Source organism: Eublepharis macularius, chromosome 12 (genome assembly GCF_028583425.1).
Source record: "Eublepharis macularius isolate TG4126 chromosome 12, MPM_Emac_v1.0, whole genome shotgun sequence".
Classification (NCBI taxonomy): domain Eukaryota; kingdom Metazoa; phylum Chordata; class Lepidosauria; order Squamata; family Eublepharidae; genus Eublepharis; species Eublepharis macularius.
In genome coordinates, this window is record NC_072801.1 from 77496717 (window position 1) to 77523444 (window position 26728).

The window sequence follows — 26728 nt, forward strand, 5'->3', positions numbered from 1 at the left end:
CCTTGAATAAGCCTCTCAGCCCAGCTCTCCAACCATATTGTGGGGATAATAATAACTTTGTTCACTGCTCCGAGTGGGGCACTAATCTGTCTAGAAGAACAGTATATAAGTGCAATTATTATTATTATTGTGTGTTTCTATTAGCTACCTGTGCTTCATGTTGTCTAATGTCAGTTCTAGAATTGCTTATGTTCTCTTTCAGCATTTCTTCAGCTCCGTATTGGATTCCTGCTAATACTATGTCTTTGTAAACTTGTATTCATCAACCCTATGGCATTGTTTATGGTAATGTCCTTGATATAGAGTGTGCTAATCTCACACTGTGTAATCTGCCTTGAGTCTCAGTGAGAAAAGTGGACTATAAATGACATAAATAATAATAAAGAGTCCAGTAGCACCTTTAAGACTAACCAATTTTATTGTAGCATAAGCTTTCAAGATGACTGGGGAAGTGTAGATGACTGGGGAAGGCAATGGCAAACCACCCCATAACAAAGTCTGCCAAGAAAACGTCCCCCCGTGATGTGATGTCCCCCCATGGATCAGTAATGACTCGGCGCTTGCACAGGGGACTCCCTTTACCTAAGCTTTCAAGAACCACAGCTCTCTTCGTCAGATGCATCTGACAAAGAGAACTGTGGCTCTCGAAAGCTTATGCTACAGTAAAGTTGGCTAGTCTTAAAGGTGCTACTGGACTCTTTACTATTTTGCAACTACAGACTAACACGGCTACCTCCTCTGGATCTATAAATAACAATAATAACAATAACCTCCCCAAGCTCCACCCTCCAAATCTCCAGGTATGTTCCAACCTGCAGTTGGCAACCTTAAATTCTGGGCATGCTTGCAAGTGATGCGTGGCGAGTGCCCTGGGCAGCACGTTATGGGCGCTCATCCCCTTCCGACCCAAGCAGGGCAGCTGCCCACAGGCTGCCTCTCCGCCTCCAAATCCCCCCAGGGCATAAGCCCCCTCCCCACTTACCAGGCTACCTCGGCTGCCTGCAGGCCCTGCAACTCCTCCACCCCTCCCCAGCAAAACCAGGAAGGAAGGAAGGAACAGGGGAGGGAGGGGGAGAGTCAGCAGAGGCAGATAACCGGCGGCATCCCGGGCTGCCAGGAGGGGCAGAGGAGAGAGGCTCTCAGTCCCGGGGCTTCCTGCGGCAGTGCCTGACCCCACTGCCTCCTTCCGCCCCCTCCCAGCCCGCTTCCTCGCCCGAACCGCCTCGCTCTGACTTTCTGTCAACACCGTGACGCGACTCCCGACGTCGAGGATGAGTCACGGGAGGAAGCAGAGGCAACGCTAGGGGGGGTCCTTCAGGCGTTCTCTGCGGGCAGCTCCAGCCACGTCCCTCAGCTGCTTCCGCCCTCAGCTGCCAGCGCGGGGCCTCATTGCCCGTACAGTGACGCAATTCCTAGTCGGCGGGGATGCGCCTCCATGGAGACGGAACGGAAGCCTTCCCTCCCCTCCACCTAAGCCCCGCCTTTCTCTTAAAGAGACAGCCCCTCTCGAATGTTGAGCCAGAGCTCAGTTTGCAGGAGAAAAATAGGGAGGAAGGGAATTGGGAGAGGGGACTGTGGAACTCCTGGGTCCACTCCTTAACCTTGGGAGGACAGTGGAGTCTGGGGCGGTTGATAGGCAAAGGATTAATAAAGGGCAGGAGCACCTGGCAAGGGTTGCCAATCTCCAGGTGGAGCCTGGAGATCTCCTGCAATAGTAGTCGTAGTAGTCGTAAATAAATTACACAAATGGAGGAGAATATTAACAACAACAATAATAAAAATTTGCCTTTCTCACTGAGATCAACGGTCGATCACATGATGAATGTGGTGGCCCCTATCCTATGGAATGGCCTGTCTGAGGAGATCTGGACTCAGAGACCCCCTCGCTCGCCTGGTTTTCCGCAAACAATGCAAAACTGAATTATTCAAAAAGCCTTTTTTACTCAGAGGGCTGTATTGTAGGGAGGGGGTCTCAGATGCTTTGCTAATGAGTTAGGGACCATAGACGTCACCACTATATTGCCTTACATACTATCTGTTGCTTTAAATAGGTGCTCCTATGAGCTACCTGTGCTTCATGTTGTCTAATGTCAGTCCTAGAATTGCCTATGCAATGCCACCCCCAAATCTCCAGGTATTTCCCAAACGTGAGTTGGCAACCCTACACAACCATAGTCAGATAAGAATCTTATGGTCCTATTCAGCCCTGCAGGGTCCATCATTCTGAATTGTGGTCGCCTGTGATTGAGGAGAAACAGGTTCAGGCTCTATGAAGCTTGCTTGCTGATCTTGCATCAGTTCTTCTTCAGCCTAATCTATTTTACAGAGCTCTTGTGAGGAGAAAATGGCTGAAAAAAAGAACTCTGTACGTTTCCTTGAGTTCCTTGAAGGAAGGACTGGATAAAAAATACGCTAAGCAAAGATCTAGCATGAATTCAAACAGGTGAAGCTTTTTCTGGCCGTAGTTCAAAAAGAAGGAAGAGGAAGCATGACACAGATTTCAGAGATACCATCTCTGTAAAGCTGCTCTTTTGGTTTAATCATGTGTACAGTAGAAAGTAAGGCTTCTAATCCCCAAATAATAGGAGGGCACTGCACCAGGGTAAGTTACCACAAACTTCAACCACACTGAAAAGGAAAACTAGGGTGACTACCAGCAACAAACCTGTCCCCCCCCCCCCTGCCATTGATCAGGTGGCCAGTAATTGTGATTTACCTCCTCCACAAGCTGATCATAGCCAATGAACATTGCATAGTTTTGCACCCATCCTTGGACAGCTAAAATCCAGGGATGACTTGATACATAACTGATAGACTGTGTTTATTACTGTGGGTTGCAAACTGGGCACAAATACCAGAGAAGTCCCATAAATGCCAAAAGTTTCCATGTCCAGTTTAAGCATCTAAGTTATGGGAAGAGACCGTTCTGTGCCTGAGACTGGAATCCCCTTCCAGTTAAAGGAGGCAATACTGATGTAGAAACAAACTTGGGGGAAAGACTAGCTGGGCGGTAGAGTGAAAGTCAGGGATTCAGCTCTTGGCATGTTCGGTTAAAGAAGCTCAGGAGGAAAGACCTTTCTCCGACAGAGACCCTGGGCAACTGCTGCCTATCAGAGTAGATTATGGACTGTGGGTCTGGCTGGGCATAGGACACTTCTGTATTATTCATCAGGAGCTGTGTCCAAAGTTCTCCTCCTTAATCCAGTTTACACATGTACCTGTTTTTCCTCCTGGATTCGGAGAACTTTTAAACAACGAATGAAAATGGGAGCACGCTCTACAAGAACTGCTGAGCCTCCTACAATTCTGGCCGTCCTTCATGTGACAGCATCTACCTACTTTCTCGGTCTGCTAGCAGCCCCCCCATTATTATCCACAGGAATTTCCTCCCAGGTAACCAGAACTCTACTGGCCAATGGACTGAGGTAGAATGTTGGGACGCTGCTATGGTATCCCTGGAATCCTGGAGCATTAGGGATGGGGGAGTAGAACAGGGTAGTAGTGGATATAGTCGTAGCCTCGTATTTCCTTCCAAAAGATATTGCAGGGAAGGATAGCTGGATTCCCCCGTCCTGGGCACAAGTAAAATATGAGAGCTGGACCCTAAGTAGATGTCTACAATTTCAATCAGCTGAAAGAAAGACCAATCCGATGGATCAAAATCATCCCCGGTGTGAACAGGGACATACAGTTGAAGAACTTGACCACCTTTTCTTTACCATACTGGGCTTGGCATTCCGACTGGCTTCCCATTAGGTAACAGGCTGTCCACCCATCCTCGTGGCACATCCCATCGAGAACTCCAGGAGCCGGAGCCAGAGCCATCAACAAATTAAAGAAGGTTTGAAGGACTCGACTAGACTTTAATCATGGTGGAGCACACGACGTCCACGCCGTACATCTCGGTGATGGATCAGTATGGCTACCAAATCGGCAAAGTGATCGGGCACGGGTCCTACGGCACAGTCTACGAGGCCTATTTCGCCAAGCAGAAGACCATGGTGGCTATCAAGATTATCTCCAAGAAGAAAGCGTCCGAGGATTACCTCACCAAATTCTTGCCAAGGGAAATACAGGTCATTGCCTTTGCGTCAGTGGACGGCTGATGCCTAGGCAAGAGGTCTGGTTTAACAACTCACAGTACTGCGGGAAGCTGGCTGGGTGATCTGGAATTTCCCAGTGCTCATTCACTAAAAAGATACTGGAGTTCCAGCCAGGAAGCCTTTCTCTCATAATCTGAAACGTGAGGGACTGGGGTAGTAATTAATGGTTGTGGAAAGGAACTCTGTGTGCGCTCAGAGGTGCCTTGGCCTGAACTGTTGCTTCACATTTTTAAACATTCACAAAGGCAGTGTAGTATGATGGTTACAGGGCTGGGCTAGGAGATGGGAGGCCTAGGCTCAAATCTCCATTCAGCTATGAAGCTGACTGGGCGACCTTGAGTGGGTCATGCTCTCTCTAACTTATATGATTGTTATGAGGGGAAATACGCCATGTGTACCACCTTTTGCTCCTTGGAAAATGGGAAGGACAAAGATGTAAGAAATGTTTGAATGTTCCAGGGCTGTTATGTGGCTAATCTTCGAATTCTTCCCCAGAACATCTTCCCATAAACATCACCCATGGGAAAGTCCAAAGAAATCAATGTAGGCCTTCCCTTGACTAATGTATTTAAATCTGTTGGAGAATTTAAAATTGCTTATTGGCCAGGACTTGTCTGGAAACTCTGCCTTGGGGTGGGGTGGTTAGGCTACAACTGGCATGCCTGTGTTGCTAACAACAATGAAATCTTGGCCCGTGTGACCAAATGGGAAACATGTTTTATTCATGTGTATTTGTATTTCTGTTTTAAACTGTACACCCGCCTGTCTCCTGTGAAGGGCATTTCATTGTGATTCTTATTTATAAAAGGCCACCGTGACACTTTACAGCAATGCTATAAATCTCCTTGCAGAGGTTAGCAAAAGGCCAGAAACAAAGTTCCAGAGGAGTTAGCCATGTTAGTCTGTAGTTGCAAAATAGTACAGTGTCAGGTAACACCTTTAAGACGAACCAACTTTATTGTAGCATAAGCTTTCAAGAACCACAGCTCTCTTCGTCAGATGCATCATATTGTAGCATAAGCTTTCGAGAACTGCAGCTCTCTTCGTCAGATGTATCATATTGTAGCATAAGCTTTCGAGAACCACAGCTCTCTTCATCAGATGCAACTTTATTGTAGCATAAGCTTTCGAGAACCACAGGTCTCTTTGCCAGATGCATCTGACGGTGCATCTGATGAAGAGAGCTGTGGTTCTTGAAAGCTTATGCTACAATAAAGTTGGTTAGTCTTAAAGGTGCTACTGAACTCTTTACTATCTTGGAAACAAAGTTGTTACTGATTTACTGTCACACATGTGGCACTCACAATTATTTGTGGCCCCCAAAGGGTTGAGGGAGAGCAAGTTTTGTAAAACTGCCACCTTAGTTGCCTTGAGATCTCTCAGAACTACAGCTGATCATGTTATGGAGGTCAGTTACCTGGACAAAATGGCATCTTAAGAGGAGGTGAACTTGTGGCATTCTGCCCTCTGAGGTCCCCCCCCGTCTCTAAATTCTGCCCTCCCCAGGCTTTACCCCCAAATCTCCAGAATTTCCCAACCCAGAATTGGCAACTGTACACAGGAGGTGGCCCTTACTGTCTTCAGGGAACCAGACTAGAAACCTCAACCCAACTGGGGGAGCTCTTTGTCCCAAGCAGGCTGGGCTGCTGCCCTGGTGGCCACACGAACCAGCCAAATTTAGCAGCCCCTAAAGTGCTGGGAGGGCTACAGGTGGCCAGGCCAAGCTATAGCAGTGATGACCACAGATGACAGATTGCCCATCTGCTGCCAGTACCATAGAGGCTGCTCCCAGGTAGCTTTGATGTCCCAATTGGCCCTGAAGATCTTACAATGTATACTCCAGCGACAAAGCAAGAATGAAACACAAACACCAAACCAAATTAAGCAGGACCGATTTTGTTTGAGGTTTTCTTTCAATTGAACTGACAGTTTTAGATTCTTCTGCTGTGACGAAAACAGCCTGCCGCATCAGCAGTTAAACCTACTCGTATGAAATATCTTGTTCTGGTGCAAGAGACGGTCTGAAAAAGCATTTTGACCATCTATAAAGGACTTTGGCTAGTGTATGAGCTGACGAAAAACAATTCAGAGGCTCAATGCTTTCTTTATTTAAAACATCTCTCTGCCCCCAGTCAACCAGCAAAAATGATGAGAGGTATCCTAATTTAATTGGTTCATCAAAGTAAAAACTGTCCTCAACTAAGCAGCGACAAACCCTGGATGAACTGGGGGAGGGGTGTCAAATAATCGGCCACCGAATGCCGTAGGGAATAAAGCATTTTCATCTAGTGCCTCAAATTCAGAAGAGAAGGCACCAGATGAACAGAAACAGGGAAGGAGCTCTACAGGTGAGGGGCCACCACGGAAAAGCTCCTGTCTCTTGAAACCGCCTAACTCACCTCAGAAGGCGGGGGCATAGAGAGCACATAGCCTCCAAGATGGATCTCCAATGCCAGGTTGATCCCAAGCTTTAAAGGCAATGATCAGCTCTTTGGGTTTTATTGATTCAATTTCTTCCTCTGTTGAACTGATAGCCAAGTTCAGGACAGCTTATGATAACATATCGATTCAATTGTGCCTGGAAATAAACTGGCAGCCAGTATGGTTCTTTTGAATCTGGTGAGAAGCGGAGTCCACAGGTCATGCCAGGCCCCAGTCTTCTTGCTGCGTTCTGGACCAGTTGAGGTTTCTGAATAATTTTGAGGGGCAGACTCACATGATGTACATTGTAGGAGTCTAAGCTGCAGGCGGCTAGAATATGGGTAACTGTGCCCAAGGCCTGACCAAATGAAAAGCATTTCAATTAACCTCTTAAATAGTTGCAGGGAGTGAAACTAGGGGCGGCATCAGCGGGAGAAAGGGGCGTGATAGTGTAAGCAAGAAGGCAACCAGCTTTTTTAAAAAAATTATATTTTGTTCAACGTTTTCAATAATTTTTTTAAAACAACAAGAACCAGTTAACAACATAGTATATTACACACAACAATCCGAAAAGTACACCTCCTGTTAACATGGTTCAGTCCTCAATATTCAGTTATCTGAGTGGCTGTTGTGTTACAAAAATATATAGGAAATGCTCTGTTAAACAAAATTTTTCCGGGTTTGGTTACTGCTTAGTGGTGATCCTATTAATGTGCCGACCGGTATCATAAATATGCTTGGGAATAGTAGAGGTCATGTTTCCTGCTTGCATTTGTCACATTTTCATCTTCTGTTAAGTAATCTAGAATTGGGGACCATTGCTCCAGAAGGTGGGATTTATAGTTTTGGTTTTCCCTTTGGGCAAGTTGATCCGAACGTTTTTGGCAACCAGCTTTTGAACCGCAAATTCCCTGTCTCCTCCAGGTGATGAAAAGCTTGCGGCATAAATACCTGATCAGTTTCTACCAGGCTATCGAGACCACATCCAGACACTACATCATCATGGAACTGGCACCCTGTGGTGACGTTTTGGAGTGGATCCAGAAATCGGGAGCGTGTTCCGAGGCTCTGGCAGGCAAATGGTTCTCACAGCTGTCCCTGGGAATTGCCTACCTGCACAGCAAGGGTATCGTGCACCGGTAAGTAAGCGGGGGGCGGTGGACTGGAAGAAACTTCCAGAGACTGGCCAGGATATTAAGCATTTATTAGCAGAAACTTTCCTGGAGTTATTTTGTTATTTCATTCATTCATTCATGCAACTTTTAGTCCACTCACCCTGCAAGTGGGCTCTGAGTTGGTTTACAACAATAATAAAATTCAAAACATGGTAGCATAATAGTAAAATCACAATAAATGTCGTTAAGACAGCAGTACATAAGTAACGCAACAACCCTCCAAGTTGCCGCTTGCTATTCCCCTTCCCAAACCCGGGCTGAGACTGTGTGTTTGTCACACATGCATGCTCTGCAGAAATTCAGCAAGTAAAAAAATTTCCAGCCAGTGGCACCCTAAAGACTAACAAAATTTTATTTTGGCATAAGCTTTTGTGAGTCGTAGCTCACTGCTCAGGAGTACGAAGCCATCGTGCCAGTTTATATATGCAATAGCATGATCAGGGGAGGGGTGTAGAGAACTCATAACAAGATCCAATCCAGAGTAGAGTAGGTGTGAGACACTCCCAGTTGTTGCTAGATAATCAAAACAAGTGCAGGATAAAATAGGATAAGCAGATACAATAGGAATTTACAGAATATTGGTGAATAATTAGCTACCATGAGAGGTGGTACATGCAAGATATTTGCACCTATAATTAATTAAGGAGCAAGATTCGAGTCCAGTAGCCCCTTAAAACCAGCAGGATTTCCAGCGTACAAGCTTTTGAGAGTCAAAGCGCCCTACTTGTATCTGATGAAGGGAGCTTTGACTCCCCCAAACCTATAACCCTGGAAATCTTGCTGGTTTTTAAGGAGCTACTGGACTCATACCATGTTCTACTGCCGAACACCACAACTACCCACCTGAAACTATAATGAGTTAAGAATCCTGATTCCCTGTTAATCCCTGTTAATTGGTTAATGAATTCTAATCCAGCAATTTAGCTTGGATTCTTTCTGTGAAGGTCCTTGGTAAGGGAACTGTAACTTTTTAATCAGTGACAGGGTAAGATTAAACTGTTCTCCCACTGGTTACTGAACTTTGCAGTTTTAATGGCGGAGTTGTGTCCATTTATTGTCATGCATAAGGACTGATCTGTGGAGAGCAGAAGGGGCAATACTGTCACATGATGATCTCTGTTGTGTTGGACAGCAAGAAAGCAGTTAAGCCAGAGACAGTTTAGCTCATGTTGTCGGTTCCAGTGATTCGAGATGCTTGTGCAATAAACGAGGGCAAGGTTGGCATTCGGTCTGGTTCCTGAGTTTGTGTCCCCATTAGGTGGTGCGCTGCTGTCAGTGGAAAGTTGGTTTAGGTTAGGGGCCTGTCAGTAGGGTTGCCAGCATCCAGGTGTGGCCTGGAGGTCTCTTTGAATTACAACTGATCAGTTCCCCTGGAGAAATGTCCACTTTGGGGGGTAAACTGTATGGCCTCTCTCCGCTCCCCAAACCTTGCCTTCCTCTGGCTTCAGCCCTAAATCTCCAGGAATGTCCCGATCTGCGGCTGGCAATCCTAGCTATCTGTGGGCAAGAAAAGGCCTTCTGAGTAGGGTTGCCATCTCCTGGATGGGAAATTCCTGGAGATTTGGGGGTGGAGCTTGGAGAGGGTGGGGTTTGGGGAAGGGAGGGCCTCAACAGGGTATAAAGCTAACCGCCAAAGCAGCCATTTCTCGAGCAGTCCCTATCCAGGTCAGGCGGTACGTTATTAATGGTGTGTTGAGCAGTACGTGAAAAGGCCAAGGTGGGAAAAGCTGCATTTATTGGATTTCTTCTGCTCGAACAGCTATTAAAAGCAGAGGCCACCCTGTCTCTAAGGAAGGTCTCGGACTTGTTCCGAAACCAGAACTGTGCTGTCATCTATTGATCCCGCACTCCAGGCTTTCGGACCAAGGGTTTTCCCTTCTGCATGAGGTGTGCCTAAGCTTGCCAACTCTGGACTGGGAAATACCTGGAGATTTGGAGGTGAAACCTGGAGAGGATGGGATTTGTAGATGGGAAGGGTCACAGCAGGACACGCGACTGTAGAATCCACCCTCCAAAGCAGCCATTTCTCGAGGGGAACCGATCTCTGTCATTTGGTGATCCGTTGTTAATTCTGGGAGCTTTGCAGGCTCCACTGGGAGGCAATGCCTCTTCCCCTAGATCTGTGCCACCACGTGCCTTCAGGCCAACTCTTCCTTTCTTCTTGGTCCCTGACAGGGACCTCAAACTGGAGAACCTCCTCCTTGACAAGCGCGAGAATATCAAAATCTCCGATTTCGGCTTCTCCAAGATGGTCACCCCCCAGACGCAGCCGCCGCCAACCCCTTCCTACCGCATGATGAGCTGCTTCTCCCATCTGAGCCAGACGTACTGCGGGAGTTTTGCCTATGCCTGCCCGGAAATCTTGCTGGGGCTGCCCTACAATCCTTTCCTCTCAGATATCTGGAGCATGGGCGTCATTCTCTACACGCTGATGGTGGCTCACCTGCCCTTCGACGACACCAACCTTAAGAAGCTGCTGCGGGAGACCCAGAAAGAAGTGACCTTTCCCAGCCATCTCCAGATCTCCGACGATGTCAAGGTGAGGATGGGTGGCTGCTACGGTTGCCAACCTCCAGGCGGGGCCTGGTGTCCTCCCAGAATTACAACTGATCTCCAGTTCCCCTGGAGAAAATGGCTGGTGTGGAGGGTGGACTCTATAGCATTATGCCCTGCTAAGGTCTCTCCCCTCTCCAATCGACCCTCCGCATGTCCACCCCTAAATCTCCAGGAATTTCTCAACCCATGGTTGGCAACCCTAGTTGCCCTACTTTCTAGCACCCCTTGCTTTGTACCACTCTTGGGTCCAAAGGGTGAGTTCCTCCTTCCCTTTCTTGTCCTCCTTTACATGGCAGGCCAAAATTCAAGAGGCTGCAGGCACTCCTCCACATCTGGGATGTAGCAGTAGAAAAGAGCAAGAGTCCAGTCGCACCTATAAGGCTAACAAAATTTGTGGTAGGGTGTGAGCTTTCGTGAGTCGCAGCTCACTTCTTCAGATACCTATCTTGATCTACATCTGGAATGATCAGCAAAGGTTCCTGGTGGGATTAAGACCCAGTCCCTTTCTAACTGGCCTGGTTAGCTAAGCCCCGTCTCCATCCTTCCCAAGCTTCCTCAATCTGCAGCAGTGGGAAGCCAGAGAAGGAAAGGTCCCTCCCAGCTGCTCTGACTGAAAAGAGTGCCAGCCTCTTCTAAGTGCTGCCCTATGCAGCAGCCTTCTTGCTAGGCCAGCCCTCTGCTGAGCACACCTGCCACAGCCGCTCCGACCTACATCAAGCCCTGAGGCTGTATCGAGGGGGTGGCAGGGATGCCAGTTACATCTCAGCTGATCTCTGGAATCCTCCCAGCAAGGGCGATATTCCTCTGCTGCCGGTCGGTCTGCCTGAATCGTGCTGCATTTCCTTCAGAAGCTCCCTTCTCCTTAAGCCCCTGGTTTGGGGGGGCCAGAGACCTGGAGGGAGCCAACAACCCAACTTTCTACCAGCAGCCACTTGGAACGGCTGTTTAGAATATTTTTATCCTGCCTTTTCCTCCATGGACCTCAGAGCAATGTACAGAACCCGTCCTTCCTCATTTGGTCCTAACAATAACCCTGCAAGGTAGGCTAAGCTGAAAGAGAGACTCATGGCTCAAGGTCACCAGCATTAGGACAGAGGAGGATTTGAACTGGGGTCTTTTAACCACTGCACTACACTAAGCATAGATGCTTCATGGTGGGGAGGGGGGAGTATTGAAGAACTTCCAGCCACCGCAGCCACACCCAAGCCCCTTGCATTCGCCCAAGTGGTTGCTTATTGCAGGGAGTCTGGAAGCCCAAGATCAGGGTCTCTTCTAATGTCAGCATTGAATTTGAACCCCTGCCCACAGAGCCCCGTCCACAGAGCTTGTTCTACACAGTTGAGGAGGTCACATACCGCTGCAGCTGTGTAGAAGGATTTTGTGCATTTGCCTGCCAGGAGGATGGCTTGTATTGGGGGGGACTTCAAAGGCAGAGGAAATTTGGAAGCCCACCCCCAAAAGTTGGGTAACCCTGCTCTAAATCTTAACTTTGCTTCTTGGCTGTCTTTCCTTACCCCTTCCTGCCCACTCCAAGTGTGAATTGAGCTAAATTATTAGTCTTGAGGGTGCTTAATTTGCACAAGCCATGTTCTCAAACATCTTTATGTTGGTCTGGAGTCAACTTGTAGAGAGCGGATTAGCAAAAGGAAATCCGAGAATATCCTAGACTTAGAGTAGGTTCTGTTGATGGATTCAGGTGGGTAGCTATGTCGGTCTGTAGTAGAAGAGCAAGGCTTAGGTCTGGTAGCACCTTAAAGACCAACGAGATTTCCAGGGTTGGAGCCTTAGAGAACAAGAAGCAGGGGAACAAAATAGAGGGGTTAAGTAACAAGCTAAAAATATATTCGAAAATATTTATTATAAATATGCACAAATGTAGATTAAAAGCAAGTTTAAAACATAAGGCCTAAATAGCAGGCTACATGTATATGCTAAACTTGCTAAAACATCTCAAGGTACAGATGATGGTACAGTGCAATGACCAACACAAATAGACCAAGGTACAGTACAAAACCGGATGTGTTTCGGCCCTAAGGCCTTCCTCAGTGGTCAATTGTAAACAATTTATAATCAAACACACCCACATATATAGAAACCAATCACAAAATGCTCCCGGTGTTTTATCTAGAGCTCTAATATTGTGTGATAAAATACAATTCTTGCAGTAGACCCAGGACTGCATTCACACAACGCTCTTTATTTATTGTTGTACTCCGAGTCTTGATTTCCAATGTATAAGGGTGTGTTACATCAATCTGCAGTAAAGACAGAATGGCCTTAGGGCCGAAACACGTCTGTTTTTTTTTTTTTACTGTACCTTGGTCTATTTGTGTTGGTCATTGCACTGTACCATCATCTGTACCTTGAGATGTTTTAGCATATACATGTAGCCTGCCATTCAGGCCTTATGTTTTAAACTTGTTTTTAATCTACATTTGTGCACATTTATAATAAATATTTTCTAATATATTTTAGGTTGTTACTTAACCCCTCTATTTTGTTCCCCTAGGAGCTTTTGAGAGACAGAGCTCCCTTCGTCAGGTGACAAAGGGAGCTCTGATATGCAAAAGCTCATACCCTAGTTGGCCTTTAAAGGTGTCACTGGACACGAATCTTGCCCTTCTATTAATGGTGAAGAAGATAGGGTGCAAATGATAAACAGTGAAGGAAAGAGATTTAACACCCCTCCACCTTTGTTCCGCAATTCTAGGATCTGGTGCACCGCATCCTTCGCCCGGCTTCCAAGCGGCTCAACATTCTGGATGTGTTAAAGACTGCTTGGGTGCTGAAGTACCTTGCCGAGAAGCCCACCAACGAGCTCAAAGCCCTGGAGGCCATCTGTGGCCCCCGGCCAGCAGAAGCAACAGCGGCAACCAGGGCTGCCACCCCCAGCACCAAGTCCCGCTCCTTGACCTTCATCCCTGACAAAAAGAGGGGTGCCAGCCGCACTCGTAGTACCGGCCAGTTGAAGGGGACCAAGAACCCGGAGAAAACCAGTTGAGGGGCCTATTAAAAAGGAGAGACTCTGTCAGAGAAACCCCCCTGTGCCATGCGAACTCCTAAGCAGAAGCCCTTCCTTGATGGGATGGCTGTGGTTATGGGGGGGGGGGCAGGTGGCAGGGGAAAAACACCAGCTGGAAGGCAGGGAGCTCCCAGGGGCACCACTGTTCACGCATCCTCCTCTTTAAAGAGAAGGTGAGAACTTGATCTGGAAGGTAACATTTCATGTTTGACAGAAGACATTTGAACGCTGAAGGTGGAAAGAGACAAGTTTGGGAGGGTACCAAAGTCCACGCCATCTTTCCTGTGGCCTTTTTCATTCAGTCTGTGACAAAATCCCAGAACGGATAATGTAGGAGGCATTTTTTGGTGAAAAGTTGGCAACCCCTTTTTGCTGTTTATTTTATGTATGCTCGTGTCAAAAATGCTACTGTCCAAGTAATTTTTTTTTACTGTGAAATTTAAAAAAAACCCCAAAAATAAAAAGTGCAATTTGAAACTGTTATGGCCTGGAGGATTTAGGTGGATGGAAGGGGGGCAGCAAAATGCCCCCCCCCCAATGTTGTTTCATACAGGAACAAAATTTTCTGGGGGTGGGGTGGGGGTGGGGAGTCCTCCTGTGCAGGTGGAAATCCGTTCTGTCCACAGAAATCTGTACTGGAGCCAAGCTTCTGTTTCTTCGCAACAGATTAATTTTGCAACTTTGTCGTCTTTGGCTCACCGGGACAAAATAAAAGGTTATCAATAGATTTTTCGAGTCAACGTAAGAGCAGGCTGCATCTTGAGGTTTGCTGCCTCGTGCTTCGAGGATTGTTCATTGCAAAAATCCTCCTTACTTTGGAAGAGGTAATGCGATGCCGTGGTGTCCTGTGGGGCTTGGCCCTTCCGCTTTCTTTGGTCTACAGCTTTGGTCTACAGCTACGTGACAAATTTGCTTTCTTTGGTCTACGGCTACGTGACGAATTGGACACAAGCGGAAAGTAATGGAGATAGTTACATAAACTAATTTTCTACAGCATTTTCTCTAGCCTGTTTTCTTGGTTAGCTTGCCTCTTTAATGCCTCACCTGTCCTAGCCAGCAATTTAGGTAACTGACATTTGTCCAACAAATCCACTCCCTGCATTATCCCAGTTGTCTTTGTGAGGAAGACTGCACATCTTGCCAGCGTATTTCTCTGCAGTCTCAGTGGTTTCTTGACAAGCATCTTTCCCCATTTTTTAAGACCACAGATTTCATGACAAGCGCCTTTCCTCATTTTTTAAGACCACCAGGATCTGAACAAATTTGTTTTGTCGTCATGGCCAGCGGCAGGAGAGGCCTTATAACAACTTGCAATTTTCATGACATGGGACGTCAGTCCGGTCTTCTAGTCAACTTGAGGAGTCCGCCACACATGGTATGCTTAGGAGACTACTTTGGCATCACTGATGAGCCAGATTTCAGCCCCAGCTTTTATGAAGTCATTCTGCTGAAAGGAGCCACTGGCTGTACTAAGACTTGGACACCACATTGGCAGGAGCATGCTTCCAGTGCAATGCGATTCTTGCATCAGTCAATTAATATTTGGCTGTCAATCATCAGTGGGATTGGTCGACTTTACGTGCGCATCGTCTTTGAACCCTCCAGAAACAGTTATGGTCTTGGCTCTCATGTGCCTGAGGAACGATTCAGGTACGAAATAAGCAATATCAGCCTTCTAGTCCATGAGAGACGGATTGACGGCTGCTTGGGAGTGGAACAGCTTCATCTTCTATGCCTCTCCAGATCAGCTGAAGATTTTTTGACAATTTGCCTCTTGGTTGTTGAAGATTTTCCGGGCTGCATCTTGTTCCTTCTTCAACAGAAGCTACCCCGTTGACTCAGCATCCACTGTGAAAAATAAAGTGTTCACCACACACACACACACACACGGGCTTGGCCATCAGTCACAAGATATGGAGTACCTCCTTGTGTCACAAGAGCAGAACAAGAGATAACGCTGATCAAGATGACTACAAGGACTAATTTGTTTCCTGCTCCAAAGTTTCCATTCCGTTCTGAGAGTGCAACTGGCATGTCAGCAATTTGTGTCGCAATTTTTTCCAAATGTCTGTGACCGGCCCATCTTTTTAGACTCAAGTGGCGCAAGAAGTTCCCATCAGGCTTGTCTAGTGATTGTTTCTGCCCCATGTGAAGAGGTGCACATGCCAAAGACTTTCCCTGCTTGAAGGCAGCGCGGGATTTTCTTTGCAGAGTTCCCTCCGCGGCCATCCGAGAGTCTTTTCCAAGCAAAAGCAACCACCGCTTTCTGCTCCATACTTGTTCAGCACCAAGCAGACGCCAGGATCACTTCTGTGTCCCTATTCATCACTGCAGTGACATGAAGAGCGGTAATGGATGAGGCACGGAATCTTTCCAAATTCTGAAATGCTTCGCCACAATTGCTGTTTTCTTGTTGAAGGCTATTGGATCATCCAAGTAGAAAAGCAAACATTGTTTGGGGATGCCACGCAGGCCTCAGAATTTAATGAATGAGCCCACCTGCTGAGTGCAGAGTATATTATTGTGGTTCCTCTTCTCTCTTTCCTTTGGTGTTCAGCCATCTTTGAGTGTGCTCAGGGTCAGCCGGATTGAACCATCCAACCCCTTTAACCACTAGTTGCAAGAGATCCACTGGGGAAGCAGAGAAATGCTTTCAGGCTCTGCCTCCTGTCTAACTGCTACCGTCATATCTATAAAAATAAGGCCACCCTCTTTTAAGTGCTCAGATCCAGAGGAGTTAGCCGTGTTAGTCTGTAGTAGCAAAATAGTAAAAGAGTAAAGTAGCACCTTTAAGACTAACCAACTTTACTGTAGCATAAGCTTTCGAGAGCCACCGCTCTCTTCATCAGATGAGTCATTAGCTTTCGAGAGCCACAGCTCTCTTCGTCAGCTGTGGCTCTCGAAAGCTTATGCTACAATAAAGTTGGTTAGTCTTAAAAGTGCTACTGGACTCTTTTACTATTTCAGTAGACAGAGTATTTGGAGTCAGCATTAGCATGGTAAAAACCATTCTCCAAATTTTCACCAAAAAAATGTCTCCTATTTCATAAATAACCAGTTTCTGGAAAATTGTCCCAGGTGAACAGGACAAAATGGTTTTTGATTCTTACCTTACTCATTAAGGGTGTGTTACTTCCTTGGGGGTATTTAAGTCACCGAGAGGAGACTCTGAACTTCAAGAGTACAAGTCCACACTTTGTATCTACCACACTATGTGAGCTCCCTACAGAAGTGAGATTCCCTCACGTCCCTGCAAAACTGCGTCGACACTTCCTGGAATTTGAACCCAACACTCTTACCCCCAAGCTGAGAACCTGGCCCTCACACCAAAAAGCTGACGGTCAACTGCCTTAGCATTTTTCAAGAAGGAATGGCCTCTAGTGAAATGTCCTTTAGATTCACTTGTGTGCTCCTTTGCCCTCTTTAGGAAAAAGGATGCCCCTTCTGCCCCTTTGAGAAATTAATCTAAATTTGAACATACAAAGCAACATTCATAGATCCAGAGGAGTTAGCCGTGTTAGTCTGTAGTAGCAAAATCAAAAAGAGTCCAGTAGCACCTTTAAGACTAACCAATTTTATTGTAGCATAAGCTTTCGAGAATCAAGTTCTCTTCGTCAGATGCATGGTACAGAGACTGGTCAAATATAGAAGAGGAGGGGGCAGGAGGGGAGGAGAGAGAAGAGGCAATTGGGGGGGAGAGGGAGGGTGCAACCAAAACATTCCTTTGCTAGTAAATGTAAACATCTCCTTTTGGTGTGGGGGTCAGCTGGCTTGCCGTGTTAGTTTGCAGCAGTAAAACAGCTAGACCATCCAATTCCCATGTAGTATACTATGTAGTATACATAGGAATTGGATGGCCTAGCTGTTTTACTGCTGCAAACTAACACGGCAAACTCCTTTGAAGCCTCACCCAAGCCAACTGACCCCCACACCAAAAGGAGATGTTTACATTTACTAGCAAAGGAATGTTTTGGTTGCACCCTCCCTCTCCCCCCCTAACTGCATCTTCTCTCTCCCCCCTTCCTCCCCCCTCCTCTTCTATATTTGACCAGTTTCTGTACCATGCATCTGACGAAGAGAACTTGATTCTCGAAAGCTTATGCTACAATAAAATTGGTTAGTCTTAAAGGTGCTACTGGACTCTTTTTGATAAAGCAACATTCAGTTTCTGTACTACGAAGCCCACTTTTCGCTCTTTCCTCCGTAGAAATCAGGGCGGCCTACATGTTCTGTCCTCCAGCTTTTTTTCTTCACAACAATCCTGTGAGGGAGGCTAGGCAGCCAGAAGCCAAAGCTCACCCCAAAAACACGAGATCTGAACCCAAATCCCCCCAGGCCCCATTCAATACTAATAACCCAGTGCAAGTATGAGTGAGTGCCCTCATAGGAAAGAACGTGCCAGGGATGCTTTAGGCTGTTCCTGCATTAGGCAGGGGGTTGGGCTAGATGGTCTGTAAGACCCCTTCCATCTCTGGGGTTCCTATGAACTACGTGCTTCTTGCGTGTATGACAGCTTGGCTGCAGTAGGTAGACTCCCCCCACCCCAAAAACCTACTAGCGAATCAGCAGAGGCTAGGACAACATTCTCCTCCATTCAGCGACAAAGGGGCAGAAGTAGAAAAGAGCAAGAGTCCAGTAGCGCCTATAAGATTAACAAAATTTGTGATAGGGTGTGAGCGTTCGTGAGTCACAGATCACTTCTTCAGACAGCAAGGGGCAGAAATGTTTCAAGCCAACTTTATTGATGGGGCACAGAGAAAAAATAGAATCAGAAAGGCAACTGGGGGTGGGGGTGAGGAAGGATTTCCCTCCCCCATCTTAACTCCTGGCCCCAGGGAGATATGAAAAGAGAGAAAGCTTGAAAAAATTAGCAGATTAGCACAATCGTGTGTAAAGGAAGAGAACGTGTAAACATCACCCCAAGCGACAAACACACAGCCAAGGAAACAGAGAAAGTGTACCAATTGAGTGCCCCCCCGAGCAGCACTACATGACCCCCCCAGCCCCTCAGAAACCACCTCGATGGCCTACATTTGGCCTCTTGGGTGCCTCCAGGTGTTCTTTTTAAAAAACCATGATGGCTGGGGGGTGGGTGGGGGGTTAGAAACATCCACGCACATTCAATATAGCCAGAAAGGGGGCTAAGGCCCGGGGGAGGGAAGGGCCCCTCCAAAGCATAACTGCAGGACAGAAGGACCACGCACCCCAGCTGACACCCCCATCCCATCCAGCAGGCGTGGGGCACAATGCAATAGCTAGGACTCTCCAAGTCCTAATTCTGGGGTGTCTTCCAAGTGCCCCCAGCCTCTTACGGTTGTAGCAGTGCAAAGAGGCTCTTTGCAGCTTGGCTGGAAAAGGTGGAGTACGGCAAGATTTGGTCCTTTTTTGTGGGGGGAGACCCTCATTCTACCCCCATGCACTCCCCCCTCCCCCATAATAGAATCTGTTCATATATAAATCTGTCTATAAAACTCTTTACATTCGGCACATAAGGTTATTTCGGGCAGGGTGTCTGTCCCAGCACCCCTCCCGGAATCTGAAGCTGAAGGAGAAAGGTCTTTTCTCCACCCCTCCAAGAGGAAACGGTGGAGAAACGAGTGCGAGTCCCCGTCACGCCTCACGACACCCATGCGGCAAGCTGCTTCATTTCTTCGTCGTCGTCATCCACAGCGGCTGGCACTTTCGAGGCTGGGGGAGGAAAGGGGCAGGGGAATGAAAGGGCAGGCCCAGATTCTCAGCCCCATTCTGCCCTCCAACATTCACCACCAACATCTGAGTGAAAGTTTATCTGGGCCACACGCTAATAACTTTCCCCCTTTTGGCTCAGCATTTCCTTAACTCTGAACCTTCAAGACTGCAGAAAGAAGGGGCCGGACTGCAACCCTGCCTTCCCCGGCTAAGGAGATGAAGCAGTTTGGCTGGGGAAGGCTGCTGCTGCCAGAGCCCCGGGGAACCCACTTCCAGTCATTGTATGGGCTAACAGGCTGGGCTCCAGAGAAGGCAATCTCTGCTCTGCGCATCACAAGCCAAAGCGGAAAAGGGCTGTGATCTTAAGAGAAGGGCCAGTCCAGGCAGAAGAGTCTAGGGAAAGAGGGATGGGAGAAGAAGGGATCTTGGGAGAGAGGCGGGTGAAAAGGCAACGGGCCAATGGAAGGAAGGCTGCAGAGAGCGCAGTCCAAAAGAAAGATAGGAAGGACTGAAGGCCAGGGGGGCTGGATCTGAGATGGAAGGAAAACTGCAGCTGCCAAGAGAGCTAGAACTGAAATCAACAGGCTGGGGGCACCTGCAGCATTACCCTTCCCTTCCAATTTCACCCTCTTTTTACTAAAGTGGATTATTGTCCCAAAAACAGGTGCAGGGGAAAAAGAATGAGAGTCAGGCTGGCTATTTCCAGCTTGAGGAGTGGGGGGAAGGCACGTGAGAGGCTGTCAGAGGACACATCTGGGCAGCTAAGACCAGGCGAGCATTTGGGCTGGATTCATTTAGCGTCGCCTCTGTCCCATCAAGCACGCGTAGAAGCTGGATGGTCTCTTAAAAATTCTCTTCCCAACATACAGTTAAGACTCCAGTGTGGGAAACCAGAAGTACGAATCCCGGACTCTGTCTTGGCTTAGGATGGAAGGGCTCCCTGTGAATGGCAGGGGGCTGGCCAAAACAACCCCTCGGAGCCCCCCTTTTGGCTCTCTTCTGCTACAAAAGGCAACCAGGGCTTTATCACTCTTGGGCCACCCCAGTGTTGAACAGTGCCAGAGAGCTGCAGAAGATTTAAGGGGACCTTAAGACTTAGAGGGAGTACAGATGGCTGCTTTCAGGCCCCCAAGGATACCTGGGACACTGGGAAGGTGAGAGGCAGGCACGCTGGGAAGGACAGGGGTCGGCTCCCCCACGTTCAGAAGTTCCTTGTCAAGGCTTTCCTGTTCCATCTCTTCCAGCTCAGCCAGTAGCTCATCCTGATAGTAACAGAGATGGGAGTCAACACAACAATACAATCACTCCAGCTGCAGCCCCCTCTGCTCAGTGCCAACCCCTCCAAAACAGAGGGTCTGAACAGCAGTCAAACACTCGTTCTTCTCTCACCTCGTCTACATCGTCCCCAAAGCCGACGGGCTTGGAGATAGCGTCCGAGATCTGCTGAGCAATGTCTTGCTGTTCCGTGATCTCGGACATGAGGTCGTCTACCTTGTCAATGTCCCTGGAGAAAGATTGGGAGAAAAGGAGGGTTCGTTACACCACCTCACTTTGAAAAAAAGAAGAAGACAGAAGTTAATGTCCAAGAGATAAAGCACTACTTGGAAAGAAGAGCAGAAAGATAAAGAACCTGGAAACCAAAACGTAAGAATTCAAAGCGGGGTTTGTATACAGCAAAATGAAACTCAAGATTAGGCAGAATTTCACTTCTGAAACCGAGCCCTGCAACGAGACGCAGGACCCCTCCACTGCAGAACTCTCAGTTATCTTCAATTAGTTAAAAGATTCCAGAAATCAGATTTGGTAGTCCAGAACACATCTCTGCCTCCCCGGTTGGGCGTGAGCGTTTCTGTGGGTTCCTCTAAACCTTTCTCGCCCGGCCTAACGCCGGGAGGGTCTCTCTTGCAGAACTCATAGCCCTCCCAACGCCTTTCCCCTTTCCACAGCGGTACCCACATGTGCTGATGGGCCTCTTTCATGGCCCGAGCAGCATCTGACATGGTCTTGAGCACTTCTGTGTTGGTGGTGGCGTTCTCTAGCGCCTCCCGCTGGAACTCAATGGTGGAGAGGGTGCCATCAATCTGTCCCAGCTGCTGCTCGTAGCGTTTCTTCCGCTTGAGGGCTTGCAAGGCCGCTGCAAAGAGAGGGAAAGGACCACAGAAGAGTCAGCTGTTGCTCTCCACTGATCGAGGTGACCCACCTCAACTCTGTCTCCCCCCCCCCAAACCCCATCTTACTTACTCTTTGTTTCTTACCTAAAGACTATTTCAAAGTGCAGGCTGCCCATCTGAAAGTCCTAGAGAATGGAATTGGGGTCCCCAAAAGGGGCAGCTTAGTTCTGTATCTACCTGCCCATATACCCAGACCATCACCTGTGGCCCTGATCCATTACACTGCCTGTCTGGCACAGGTACTTCAGTTGGCAGAACCCAGTGGAGAGGTATTTTCTTGAGCTGGTACCATTCTTAAAAAAGGTGTGTGTGGGGAGGTTGCTGGTCTGAATTTATCCTCTTCGTTTAGTTTTAATGCCGTGCTGTTTTATTGCCATCTTATGAGTTTGTTGGCTTAAAAGCTGCTGTAGCATAGTGGTTAAGTGGTTGGGTTGTGAATCAGCACTCTGCTGGTTCGATTCCCACTCCTGCCAGGAGCTGAGCGGGTAGCCTTGGGTCAGACACTCCTCTCAGTCCCAGCTATACTGTGGGGACAATAATAACACTGACATTGTTCACCATTCTGAGCGGGGCACTAATCTGTCTAGAAGAGCAGTATATAAGTGCATTGTTACGTGAGCTGCTGTAATATAGTGGTTAAGTGGTTGGGTTGTGAATCAGCAATCTGCTAGTTCGATTTCACTACTGCCATGAGCTCAGCAGGTAGCCTCGGGTCAGCCACTTCTCTTAGCCCCAGCTGTATTATGGGGATAATAACACTCTTCACCGGTCTGAGTGTTGCACTAATCTGTCCAGAAGGGCAGTATATAAGCATATGGTTATTATTATTGTTATTATTAAAATACAGTAAAATACTGTAAATTATTTTAGAAGATCTTAATGCTGCTGTTAAGAGGGAAGGTGCACGACATAGCCCTGTCTCATCAGATCTTGGCAGCTAAGCAGGGTACTTGGATGGGGGGCCACGAAGGTAGACTCTGCAGAGGAAGGCACTGGCAAACCACCTCATTTGCCTTGAAAGCCCCTTGCTGGGGTCGCCAAAAATGGGTTGTGACTTGATGGTACAAGATACATAATAGAATGCTGTTGGTAGCGCTGTCAAGATTTTAATTGTTTTTTAGCTGATGATTACTGCAGGATTTTTAACATCTGTTAAGCCTGGAGGTTTTGCGTACTGCACATATTATTACACGTCATTGTCTTGGGGTTCATCAGCTGCTGCGAGGACCTACGTTGCCTGACTGTGAAAACAGATTTTTTTAATAACAACAATAAAAGTTATCAGGGTTGTGCATGATTATGTGGGAGAGCGCAGTAATAACACACAGTGTAGAACTGGATGTGGTATTATCAGCCTCCTGATAATCTCAAATTTCATGGGGAAAGAAAAGGTTTTCTAGGCCTTAGCCTGGTACAGATATACTTGACACTATGTAGTCTATGTCTGGAGATCTTGTAGAAGCTGGAGAGATCACCCAGGAAGTGTGTGTGTGCTTTGATAACCCCACCATGACCTCTAGAACCAGAATTATGTAAGTTGGGCACATTTGCCTGATTTGTACAAAACCTCTTAATGCATTAGGAGATATGTAAAAAAAAAGAAAGGAACTCCTAAAACAGTGAACAGAAAAAACATGCAACAAAATATATTTATACTCTTACTTTTTAAACAAACAGTGTCACTTATTTGGTAGTGAAAATTATGAACAGCGTGAGATTAACTGAAAAAAACTAGTCAATGAAAGAGAGAGCAGAAGAGTTTTAAGTGACACAATACAGGAAATCCAGTTCTGACATGTTCCTCACCAGGTCCATAGTTGGAGGTGGAGAGTGAGGGAGAGAAGTGTGGCTGTGGGGCCTGGCTGCTTTGTGGATATTCAGCTTTCACTTTTTAAAAAATGGAAGCTATGCCAGGGCTGGCATTTCCACCTGGCTGCTCTCCAAGAAGCAAGCTGGTACCTCAAGCCAAGCACTCTGCTCTGGGCCCTGCGATTAACTGCCAAACTGATCGCTCCAAATTGACCGCTCGTTTCAAGAGTTAACAGAATGTATCGACAGCTGGTGGAGGTTTGGTGTCTGGCCTTTCTGTGCACACTTAGAACAATTTTATTATATTATCATTACCTTGGAACGGCTGTAAAATAAACCAGGAAGCAACCAAAGGAACTGGCTCCCACCCCCTAGCATTCAGGCCAATGACGGCAACGATAACACCAAGTCCTCTCATAGAACAGTCACATTGATTTCAATAGAATTATATAGCTTTGAACACTTTGGGTGGTCTCTTAAGATCTCCCAGTAGAGGTTTGCTGGTCAAGCCCATCTTTTGGCATTACCCTCATTCAAGGCATTTCACAGCAGCTAAAAAGTCCTGCCCAGAAGGCTGCATTTGTTTCCCCCCAACAGGTGAAGCTTCCCATCACACCTCCCCATCAATTCGGCACACAGTTGGCCTCCTTTGGATCCACAGCTGCCCTCCCCAACCCCCCCTCCTCCCATGCTTCTTTATATGTATGCATAAACGGTGGCTACTGTTTATACCCTACCTGTGCCTGCTTTCCCCAAGCGTCTCTTTTTGTCCCTCTGCTCCGTCCACCTCCCCTTCCCAAGTCATCAGCCCAACCTGCTCCCCACAGTTACCCCTCTTGTTCTTGGTCCCATGTTTCTTGGCTGCCTGGAGTTCCTGTTGGATCTTTTGCTCCAAGAACTCCTGCTTCTTGACAAGCACCTCCTCGGTCTCTCGCAGTTTCTGGATGGCTTCTTGTGGGGTGGGCGCTTTGGCCTTCTTACCTAGAAAGGTGCGGACAGAATTGGGGTTTGGGCAAGGGACAAGATCACCCTCAAAGCCTCCAGCTGCACTGACACTTCATCCTGCCCTATAAAGAACGGCAAGAACCTCTCAGCTGCGGAAAGGAAGACCGCTCTGACATTATCTCCTAGTTTGGCTTGCCACCTTCTGTTTGGGAAATTCCTGGAGATTTGGGGGGTGGAGCCTAGAAAGGACAAGGTGTGGGGAGGGACCTCAGCATGGTATAGTATAGTGCCATAGAGTTCATCCTCCAAAGCAGCCTGTGGTCTACAGGCCTGTGGCCTACAGATCAGTTGCAATTCCAGGGGATCGCCAGATCTCTCCTTTCAGCGAGCCTCGAGCAACATCCCAGTGCATTGTGGGCTTTCCCCCAGCATCCATACTCTCTCCCCCTCCCCAGCCACTCAGGGGGCAAATTCTTTCTCTTGCCCTAGAAAGGGGAGAAGTGGCACAGTCCTACCCCCAGAAAACAAACCCTGGGGGAAGAGTAGAGATAAAACTGACCATCCCCAGGTTTTTGGAAATGTAGGACTTTCACGTCCAGGAAAAAGAGAAATTTGGAACAATGATTGGAGCAGCCATTTCTTGGCTGTTTCCTTCCCATCACCCAGGTTCCATTCTCCCACCCCTACAGAAGACTTGGTTGCTCCCAATCCACGATTCCCCTTAGGATGGACCAGGCGATACCATTTCCCTCCTGGGGGGTGAAGAAAAAAAAAACAAGCCTCACCCTTCCCGAAAAGCTTCCCCAAGCCGCTCATCTCTCCTGCTGGGAATTGGCTGGCGCTCCTCTTCCGCCTTCACCCACCTTCCTACCTCACTGCCTCCGCCCCCATCATGTGATGCGGCCGGGCGGGGGAAGAGGCGGGCTGGCCCTTCCGCTTTCTCTCTTTGGACCGTTCATGGACACGTGACCAGAAACGAAGGCAGAGGGTCATGTGACACGCCTCTCCGCCTTAAAGGGGCGCCTCTCTATTTCTCCCCCTGGTCCAGATCCGTGCCTTGTGGGTATCTGAACAGGGACACAAATCTTCCTTTGAAAGAGTTTTTAAGTGATAGCAATCTTATTCGTTTATTATATTGTTTATTATGTTATTATATTACATATTATGTTTATAATAATAATAATAATTTGTTATACGTATATTATTTTATACTATATATATATATTTCAGTTATATATTTAAATATATATTATTATAAAATTATTCATTTAAGCCTGTGTCTTAAAGGCGGCCCCACTACCTCTTTCCTGGCACCCTGCCTGACATTCAACTGGGGAAGCCCTTATTAATGTGGAAGGGGCAGAAGAATATTTTATTTTTATTGTATTTTATTTATGTTATTTATAGTCTGCCTTTCTCATAGAGACTCAAGGCAGATTACACGTGTGAGTCAATTTTAATAAACACTGAAACAACAAAGACATTACAATAAACGTAAAGGGACTATAAATACAAATTTGCAAAGATTTAAAACCAGCAGAAATCCAATACAGTCGAAGAAATGCTGGAGCAGAGCATAAACAATTTTAAGACTAGCATATTAAACAATAGAGAAACTACCCAGTAGGATGACCCTTACAGCAACAGACAGTACATAGTAGTATAGTCTGTAGTCCCTAGTCCTTTACAGATGCATCTTTTTGAGACCACTTGGTACATCCCTCCTTACCTATAAATCTCACCTAGGAATCTGAGAACTAATAGAGGTCCTTCTGCCCATTCCATTAATACCTCCAGTATTGTTAAATGAGCTAATATTGGTCTCCAGTAACTACCTGGATTATTTTTAATGCATGGTTGCAGTTTAGATGTGCCCTAGTCAACTGGCTTACATCTTTGGAATATGTGGGAAATAACAGAGAAGAGTGCCTCTGATCATGTGCAGCCTAGCACGCATATCCACACTCAGAGGCTCCCAGCTCAAAAAGATAATGCATCCAGGCAGATGTGAGCTTGGGCTCCTTGTTTTGATAAACAGTAAACCACTGCGTGCCGATCATGCTCATGAATAAAGGATGACGTAAGGCACCAGCTGGGGCTAGTGAAAATGGAATGTGCTCTCCCATCATACACTTGAAAACAGTTGATCCAGAGGAGTTAGCCGTGTTAAGTCTGTAGTTGCAAAATAGAAAAGAGTCCAGTAGCATCTTTAAGACTAACCAACTTTATTGTAGCATAAAGCTTTCGAGAACCACAGCTCTCTTCGTCAGATGCATGGTTAGATGCATCTGATGAAGACAGTTGTGGTTCTCAAAAGCTGATGCTACAATAAAGTTGCATCTGATGAAGAGAGCTGTGGTTCTCGAAAGCTGATGCTACAGTAAAGTTGGTGGTCTTAAAGGTGCTACTGGACTCGTTTCTATTTTGAAAACAGTTGGTATCATATCATAACTGGCACAAAGGAGCTAACAGAACTCTTCCTTTCCCTTGTACTTAGTCCTACCATCAAGTACAAGGTTTTGGAGTGACCATGATTCAGTGGAAGAGCCTCTGCTTGGCAAGCAAAAGGTCCCAGGTTCAATCCCTGGAATCTCCAGTTAAAAGGTAGCAGGAGATGTGAAAGATCTCCCCCTGAGGCCCTGGAAAGCCATTGCAAGTTTGAGTAAACAATACTGACCTTGATGGATAAAGATCCAGAGGAGTTAGCGGTGTTACTCTGTAGTAGCAAAATAAAAAAGAGTCCAGTAGCATCTGACGGACAGAGCTGTGGTTCTCGAAAGCTTATGCTACGGTAAAGCTGGTTAGTCTTAAAGGTGCTACTGGACTCGAGTCGGATTC

General features: G+C 47.1%; 2 protein-coding genes across 2 annotated transcripts in view; one reads left to right on the forward strand and one right to left on the reverse strand.

Moving 5' to 3' along the window:
- TM9SF1 (transmembrane 9 superfamily member 1) overlaps positions 1-24793 on the reverse strand; it is a 31981-nt gene extending 7188 nt beyond the window's left edge. The window contains exons 1-8 of the mRNA XM_054994539.1: positions 24676-24793; positions 23777-23926; positions 20922-21099; positions 20355-20469; positions 20104-20227; positions 18899-18965; positions 14857-14911; positions 13050-13261 (exon numbers count right to left, since the gene is read on the reverse strand). Coding sequence (XP_054850514.1) covers positions 13050-13261; positions 14857-14911; positions 18899-18965; positions 20104-20227; positions 20355-20469; positions 20922-21099; positions 23777-23926; positions 24676-24706 — 932 coding nt within the window. The 5' untranslated portion in view covers positions 24707-24793. The remainder of the gene's footprint in view (positions 1-13049; positions 13262-14856; positions 14912-18898; positions 18966-20103; positions 20228-20354; positions 20470-20921; positions 21100-23776; positions 23927-24675) is intronic.
- On the forward strand, positions 3870-13256 carry TSSK4 (testis specific serine kinase 4). The gene is made up of 4 exons (XM_054992821.1): positions 3870-4076; positions 7449-7663; positions 9875-10238; positions 12966-13256. Exons 1-4 carry the CDS (start codon positions 3870-3872, stop codon positions 13254-13256), a joined length of 1077 nt encoding a protein of 358 aa, XP_054848796.1.
- Positions 24794-26728: the final 1935 nt, after the last annotated feature.